This window comes from Ovis canadensis, chromosome 17, assembly GCF_042477335.2.
Source record: "Ovis canadensis isolate MfBH-ARS-UI-01 breed Bighorn chromosome 17, ARS-UI_OviCan_v2, whole genome shotgun sequence".
NCBI lineage: Eukaryota > Metazoa > Chordata > Mammalia > Artiodactyla > Bovidae > Ovis > Ovis canadensis.
The window spans coordinates 26,632,982-26,641,841 of NC_091261.1; the positions used below are offsets into that span (position 1 = coordinate 26,632,982).

Genomic DNA, 8,860 nt, shown 5'->3' on the forward strand with positions numbered 1-8,860 from the left:
AATGTCTCTGCTTTTGAATATGCTATCTAGGTTGGTTATAACTTTCCTTCCAGAGAGTAAGCGTCTTTGAATTCATGGCTGCAATCACCATCTGCAGTGATTTTGGAGCCCAAAAAAATAAAGTCTGACACTGTTGACACTGTTTCCACTGTTTCCCCATCTACTTCCCATGAAGTGATGGGACCAGATGCCATGATCTTAGTTTTATGAATGTTGAGCTTTAAGCCAACTTTTTCAGTCTCCTCTTTCATTTTCATCAAGAGGCCTTTAAGTTTCTCTTCACTTTCTACCATAAAGGTGGTGTCATCTGCATATCTGAGGTTACTGATATTTCTCCTGGCATGACCCAGATAATCATGATGGTGTGATCACTCACCTAGAGCCAGACATCCTGGAATGTGAAGTCAAGTGGGCCTTAGGAAGTATCACTATGAACAAAAGTAGTGGAGGTGATGGAATTCCAGCTGAGCTATTTCAAATCCTGAAAGACGATGCTGTGAAAGTGCTGCACTCAATATGCTAGCAATTTGGAAAACTCAGCAGTGGCCACAGGACTGGAAAATGTCAGTTTTCATTCCAATCCCAAAGAAAGACAATGCCAAAGAATGCTCAAACTACCACACAATTGCACTCATCTCACACGCTAGTAAAGTAATGCTGTTACTATCCAAAATACCACTGTTCTTCAGAATTTGTTTATGTTGACCAATACAAACTTTCTTTCCCCCGACTTTCCCTAATACCCTTTATTTAATGCTGGTTACACTATTACTCAAGATGCCTGTAAACATCAGGTATCAGTGACTTTCATAGGTCATTACTGTGCATCACTGATGATGTTCATGAATGTAAGTCTTATCCAGAGCATGCAAGAAAATAGAAATGCTAATTATTTCCTGGTGATATTGATTTACCATTTAGCATTTTATAGCATTAACATAAAATAACACCTCTTCCTACCACATATTCTCTTGATTTGGGGAGATTATGATCAATATATTGCTAGAATATGATTACTTTTAATTGTTTTCAGTTTTATGGAGATACACTTAATATGCAAAACCTGCATATATTTAATGCATACCCTTTGATGAGTTTGGACACATGCATATACCCATGGTACCATTACCACAAACAAGGAAATAAACATATCCATTACCACCAAAAGATTTCTGCGTCCTCTTGCTGTCTGTGTGTGTGTGTGTGTGTGTATGTGTGTATATATTAAGAACACTTGGCATGAGAGCTACTCTCTTCATTTTTTAAGTACACAATACATATTGTTAACTATAGGTACTATGTTGCATGGCAGATCTCTAGATTTATTCATTTTGTCTAACTGTAACTTCATGCCTGCTGAACCACAATCCCCATTTTCCATTTCCCTCGCCCTATGGCAACCAGCATTCTATGTTTTACTGCTATAGGTTTGATTATTTTATACTTAGACTTCACAGAAGTACCAGACTTGTGGCATCTTGGTCTGCATTCAGTGAAACCTGCTTGAGAGCACTGCCAACTCCAGCTGCTTCTGGTTATCTGAAAGGAAATAAGAAAATTTTGTGAAAGTCACTTCCAAATATGGAGATTCTCTGAAACTCAGGCAGGGTGCCACTTACCTGAGTCTAAAGGTAGTAATACCTTCCTACCCAACATCATTTCCAGACCTTTCTAAAACGCTGCTTGTCTGAGAACTCATAATGTCTTGTTATTGCCAACCATACCCATTATATCCTCTTGTCTGTTTTTCCTGACCCAGTATAATCTGACTTCTACAGTCTCTGCAGCCCAATTTCTCTCTGTTCTCCAATTCTCATCCATCCCAGTTAAACAAGCTCTGACCGTATCTTCCATGTTCATTTCAACTCAGGTGTCTTGGCTCACATTTTCCCCCCTATTTTTCCCAGTTCAATCACATAAATCCTGTTCATTTAAAAAAATTCAGCTCAAGTCCTAAGTCTTCTCTGTGTACATAAATTCACACTGTTTTCTCCTTTTTTGTCAGTATGCTGTGTATAAAAGTCACTGATAGTCACTTTAGGATAAAACTGGTTGCTTTTTCTTTTCTTTGTGCATGTGAGCCTATTTAGTTACCACATCTCTTCAATTAAACTATAAGTTTCTTGATAGCTGGGAAGTATGAAACACACTATCTGGGATCCCTACAATGCTTTGAACAATAGACATTGGTGGGAATGCATGTAAGAATTAAAGATTTTAAAATTTAAAAAATAAAAAACTAAAATTAAAAAAAAAACATAAAAAAAAAAAAGAGAAATTCAACAAGGCAAAGTATCATCAATCCAAAGCTAAACTTGGTCACTTTGTTAGAATAAGGCATTTCTTCTTTGGAAATCTTGGTAAAAATGAGTGATTAAGAAAATGAAAAGGACAGGGTGAAATTTAGAGAATGATAAAGAGAACAGGAAAGATGGTTTTTGTGCCCACCTTGTCAAAATATATTTCCTCTAAGAAGTCAGATGGGTCTTTATTTTACTCTGGGGAAGGCAGATGATATGTGCAGTGAAAACACTTAACCATGGTTTCCTAAAGACATGTAATGCCACAGAGAGCACTTTAAACTGAAGAAAATAAGATCAGGTCCTTATTAATTGCGAGAAAAAAAGAACAGTGGATCTGCAGGTTGTTGAAGGGAGAGCTGAAAGCAAACACAGAAATCTCCACAATTTCTCTATTCATCTTTACTCTCCTAATTGCATTTTAAAGCAAAGGCCAAAAGATAAAATAGGATCTTTTATTTTAAAAATTGCTATTAGATTTCTTCTGTATTTGTAACCTCTTGTTATGGAATATTTCAAACACATTCCAAAAATAAAAAGGGTAATAAAACAAGTCACTCAGAACCCTCGCTATGTTGCAGGTCACTCACGGACATTCTTACATCATCTCTACCTCCTACCTGTCCACCCAGATCATTTCTAGGCCAATTTCTAACATCATATAATTTAAAATTAATATTCAAGTATATATCTCTATTGCGTATTTGAGAGCTTCCCTCATCACTCAGCTAGTAAAGAACCTGCCTGCACTGCAGGAGACCTGGGTTCGATCCCTGCCTGGGTCGGGAAGATCCCCTGGAGAAGGGAATGGCAACCCACTCCAGTACTCTTGCTGGAGAATTCCATGGACAGAGGAGCCTGGCAAGCTACAGTCCATGAGATCGCAAAGAGTCAGTCAGGACTGTGCAACTAACTTTCTTCCCTTTCTTTCTTACATATCTCTAAATGACAAACACTTCCTTCACAAAAACTCATATTTTCATCAAACATACACATACACACAAAGAAACATTTCCTTAATACCATCAAATAGCCAATGTTCACATTTTCCAAATCATATTGTGATCTTTTAACATATTGTGTATTTGAATTAAAATCAAAACAAAGCCCATACAGCTTCCCAGGTGGCGCTAGTGGTAAAGAACCTGCCTGCCAATGCAGGAAACGTAAGAGGGGAGGGGTCCATCCCTGGGACTGGAAGGTGCCCTGGAGGAGGGCATGGCAACCGACTCCAGTATTCTTGCATGAGAATCCCCATGGACAGAGAAGGCTGGTGGGTTGCAATCAACGGGGTCACAAAGAGTCGGACAGGGCTAAAGCGACTTAGCACACACAGCACTGATTGCTTCCTGATGAAGTTCTCTGCCTAATTCAGGTGAAGTATTGGAGTCAAAAAAAAAAAAGAAGCCCATATATTGGACTGGTTAATATGTCACATGTGTTAATGTTTTCTGAGTCCATTTAATATTGTTTCTTTTTTTTCCTTATAATTTTTCCTTGCAATAACTTAACATATACCCTATGTTTCCCACAGTGTTTTACTGATTTCATTTCCTGTGGTATCATTTAACATGTTCTCCTGGTTCTAGCTCTTCACTTTCTTCTAATTTGTCAGATTTAGGCACTTGAATGTTTCAGAGGCTGTTTTGCTGTTTTGTTTCTTATCTGGCAAAACGGCTTCATAGGTGGTGCTGTTATTTCCAGAAGTAAATACTTACTGATTTAACTTTAATACTTACTGACCTAAGTTCTGAAAATTCTGAAAGAGATGGGAATTCTGAAAGAGATGGGCATACCAGACCACCTGAGCAGCCTCTTGAGAAATCTGTATGCAGCTCAGAAAGCAGCAGTTAGAACTGTACATGGAACAACAGACTGGTTCCAGATAGGAAAAAGATACGTCAAGGCTGTATATTGTCACCCTGCTTATTTAACTTATATGCAGAGTACATCATGAGAAACGCTGGGCTGGAAGAAGCACAGCTGGAATCAAGATTGTCAGGAGAAATATCAATAACCTCAGATATGCAGATAACACCACCCTTATGGCAGAACGTGAAGAAGAACTAAAGAGCCTCTTGATGAGAGTAAAAGAGGAGAGTGAAAAAGTTGGCTCAACATTCAGAAAACAAAGATCATGGCACCCGGGCCCATCACTTCATGGGAAATAGATGGGGAAACCGTGGAAACAGTGGAAGACTTTGAATTTTGGGCTCCAAAATCACTGCAGATGGTGACTGCAGCCATGAAATTAAAAGACGCTTACTCCTTGGAAGGAAAGGTATGACCAACCTAGATAACATATTCAAAAGCAGAGATGTTACTTTGCCAACAAAGGTCCATCTAGTCAAGGCTATGGTTTTTCCATTAGTCGTGTATGGATGTGAGAGTTGGACTATAAAGAAAGCTGAGCACTGAAGAATTGATGCTTTTGAGCTGTGGTGTTGGAGAAGACCCTTGAGAGTCCCTTGGACTGCAAGGAGATCCAACCAGTCCATCCTAGAGGAAATCAGTCCTGAATATTCATTGGAAGGACTGATGTTGAAGCTGAAACTCTAATACTTTGACCACTTGACAAGAAGAGCTTACTCATTTGAAAAGACCCTGATGCTGGGAAAGATTGAGGGCAGGAGGAGAAGGGGATGAGGACAGAGGGTGAGATGGTTGGATGGCATCATGGACTCAATGGACATGAGTTTGAGTAAACTCTGGGAGTTGGTGATGGATGGGGAGGCCTGGCGTGCTGCAGTCCATGGCGTCACAAAGAGTCGGACACAACTGAGTGACTGAACTGAACTGAACTGATCTAAGTTTAATTCTTTTTGTCATCTTAGCAGCCATTGAGGAATATTGCCTGAATCAACTAAATCCTTAAGGGTTGGAAAATGATGATTTGCCAATTTAATTGTTCTGTATTTTTTAATTGGTATATTTTTAGAAATAGAAATTTCCCTTCATCAGCTATATCAAGGAATAGTTTTATTAGCAAAGGTTAGATACATTTTGGATACCTTCCATTTATTCCTCCATTTTCTAAAAAAAAAAATTCTCCCCTATTTAATGACAGGACTTCCCTGGTAGCTCAGCTGGGAAAGAATCTTCCTGCAAAGCAGGATACCTGGGTTTGATCCCTGGGTTGGGAAGATCCCCTGGAGGAGGGTATGGCAACCCACTCCAGTATTCTTGCCTGGAAAATCCCCGTGGACAGAAGAGCCTGGCTGGCTACTGACCATGGGTTGCAAAGAGTCAGACACAACTTAGTGACTAACCAGCAGCTTCAAAGATAATCAGGTGGCACTGGTGGTAAACAACTCGCCTCCTAATGCAGGAGAAGTAAGAGACATGGGTTCGATCCCTGGTTCGCAAAGATCCCCTGGAGGAGGGCATGTCTACCCTCTCCAGTATTGTTGCCTATAGAATCCCATGGGCAGAGGAGCCTGGCAGGCTACAGCCCATAGTGTCTCAAAGAGTTGAAAATGACTGAATCAACATAGTATGCACCCAATGATAACCAAAGGGATTTTTAAAATATCACTATAAACTATATTTAATGTATTTCAATCTTTTCTATTTGTTACCCTTATTATCTCAGTTTTGGTAAGTAGGAGCCTTCAAGTTGGCTTTTGCATCTTTTTTTGAAAGAACTGTAGTGGTGTTTAGTAACATACATTTTTGACAGCATAAGATATTCTAGACACATCTTGTATATTCCCACCCTAAACCCAGAAGCAGCCATTTCTCCAGGGAGGACATACACACGTATAGATTATACATAATACACAAGTATAATATAAAATATGTGTAACATATAATCACACATGTACATATTATGTATTATACATTATAGTGTATAAGATATTAATAGTATATGTACAGTTATGATATATTATTAATATACATTATAATTTTATATTATATTATATATTATATATATAAATATATTATATAATATATATAAATTTATATTATATTATATATGCATCTTTTCAAAGACAGAAAATATCATGAAATCATACTGACGTGTCTCATTCAAATTCCAGAAGACAGTTTTGGCTTATCCTCATCAGTTTCATATGCATGTCTTTTTTCTTTCATGTCAAACACCCTGCTGAGTCTGTCTTTATCAAATTTACCTATCGGGCATTATAGACACATGGTTTGAGATGTACTGATAGTGATGACAAATGGTAGCAATGTCAGTGCTGACACCAAAACTGTGAATACTGAAAACATAGTTGTACAATCAAAGTGCTGTGACTCAGAGTGGTTTGGAATAGTTCCTATCTCTGTGGCTGTTGTATCACCTGGGACAACATCTATTTTGTCTTAGACTGCATTCCATTTCTTAAGACTTACTTCCTAAATTTTAATTAGAATTATTTTAAACATTATATGTTTACCAAGTCCAACTTATAAAACAAAGCATATCCCAAAAGTATTACTTCTATCCCTGACCCCCTTCCAACCTAGTTTCTCCCTCCTTTTAGAGGAAACTTTTTATTTTAATATTAAGGTTTACAGTCCTAGTTAATGGCAGCATACCTATACCTATCTTGCTATTTTCGCCTATACGAAAGACTACCCCAGAGTATGACATAGGATTGTGCTGTCCAGTACAGTAGCCCTCAGTTCAGTTCAGTTCAGTCATTCAGTCGTGTCCGACTCTTTGCGACCCCGTGAATCGCAGCACGCCAGTCCTCCCTGTCCATCACCAACTCCCGGAGTTCACTCAGACTCAGGTCCATCAAGTCAGTGATGCCATCCAGCCATCTCATCCTCGGTCGTCCCCTTCTCCTCCTGCCCCCAATCCCTCCCAGCATCAGAGTCTTTTCCAATGAGTCAACTCTTCGCATGAGGTGGCCAAAGTACTGGAGTTTCAGCTTTAGCATCATTCCTTCCAAAGAAATCCCAGGGTTGATCTTCAGAATGGATTGGTTGGATCTCCTTGCAGTCCAAGGGACTCTCAAGAGTCTTCTCCAACACCACAGTTCAAAAGCATCAATTCTTCAGCACTCAGCCTTCTCCACAGTCCAACTCTCACATCCATACATGACTACTGGAAAAACCATAGCCTTGACTAGATGGACGTTTGTTGACAAAGTAATGTCTCTGCTTTTTAATATGCTGTCTAGGTTGGTCATAACTTTCCTTCCAAGGAGTAAGCATCTTTTAATTTCATGGCTGCAGTCACCACCTGCAGTGATTTTGGAGCCCACAAAATGAAGTCTGTCACCGTTTCCATTGTTTCCCCATCTATTTGCCATGAAGTGATGTTCTTGAAAGTGGAAGAGGAAAGTGAAAAAGTTGGCTTAAAACTCAACATTCAAAAAACTAAGATCATGGCACTCGGCCCCATCACTTCATGGCAAATAGAAGTCCTCATCTCAGAAATTCAACTTAAAACTGTATTTGCAGGAGCCGTTGAGGTTGCCATGACCCGCGGTAACCAGCGCGAGCTCGCCCCCCAGAAGAATATGAAAAAGCAGAGCAACTCGGTTAAGGGAAAGCGCCCAGATGACCGGCTTTCTGCTGCCGCCCACAAGCAGAGGGACTCGGAGATCATGCCGCAGAAGCAGAAAAAGGCAAATGAGAAGAAGGAGGAACCCAGGTAGCTTTGTGGCTTCATGTCCAGCCCTCTTGCCCTTCGCCTGTGTGCCTGGAGCCAGTCCCATCACGCTTGCGTTTTCTCCTATAGTGCTCACAGGTCCCAGCACCGATGGCATTCCCTTTGCCCTGAGTCTGCAGCGGGCCCCTTTTGTGCTTCCAACCCCTCAGGTAGCCTCTCTCCCCCTGGGCCACTCCTGGGGGTGAGGGGGCTACCCTTTCCCAGTGTTTTTTATTCCTGTGGGGCTCACCCCAAAGTATTAAAAGTAGCTTTGTAATTCAAATCAAAGAAAAAAAAAACTATATTTGCAGTGGTCTTAGTGTTACAGCTCTGAGTCATTTGTGTTTCTACGTGTCCACATATGTGTGTGGTTGTGTAGATAGAGGGTGAAGCCACTGAATAATTTTGTGATATTCAAATTCAACCATTCCCAGTGTCACTGGAAATGAGATTGTTTCTTTTAAAATGAACTTATTTATTTTAATTGGAGGGTAATTACTTTACAATCTCGTGATGGGTTTTGTCATACATCAGCATGAATCGGCCACAGGGGCACATGTGTCCCCCCACCTTGAACCCCTTTCCCACCTCCCTCCCCATCCTATCCCTCTAGGTTGTCCCAGAGCGCCAGCTTTGGGTGCCCTGCTTCACACGTTAAAATTGCACTGGTCATCTGTTTTACATATGGTAATATACATGTTTCAAAGCTATTTTCTCAAATCATCCCACCCTCGCCTTCACCCACTGAATCCAAAAATCTGTTCTTTACATCTGTGTCTCCTTTGCTGACCTGCATGTAGGATCGACAGTACCGTCTTTCTAGACTCCATATATATGCGTTAGTATATAGCGTTTGTCTTTCTCTTCCTGACTTACTTCTTACTTCACTCTGTATAATAGGCTCCAGGTTCATCCACCTCATTAGAACTGACTCAGATGCGTTCCCCCTTGTAGC

General features: G+C 40.1%; 1 protein-coding gene across 1 annotated transcript; it reads left to right on the plus strand.

The window, feature by feature from the left end:
* The first annotated feature begins 7,732 nt into the window (after positions 1–7,732).
* LOC138422317 (small EDRK-rich factor 2-like) lies at positions 7,733–7,983 on the plus strand. Its single transcript, XM_069557038.2, has one exon. It carries the CDS (start codon positions 7,733–7,735, stop codon positions 7,910–7,912), a length of 180 nt encoding a protein of 59 aa, XP_069413139.1. The 3' UTR covers positions 7,913–7,983.
* Positions 7,984–8,860: the final 877 nt, after the last annotated feature.

Coding starts and splice junctions, on each gene's coding strand:
- LOC138422317 (XM_069557038.2), top strand. CDS start 7,733: ATGACCCGCGGTAACCAGCGCGAGCTCGCCCCCCAGAAGAATATGAAA.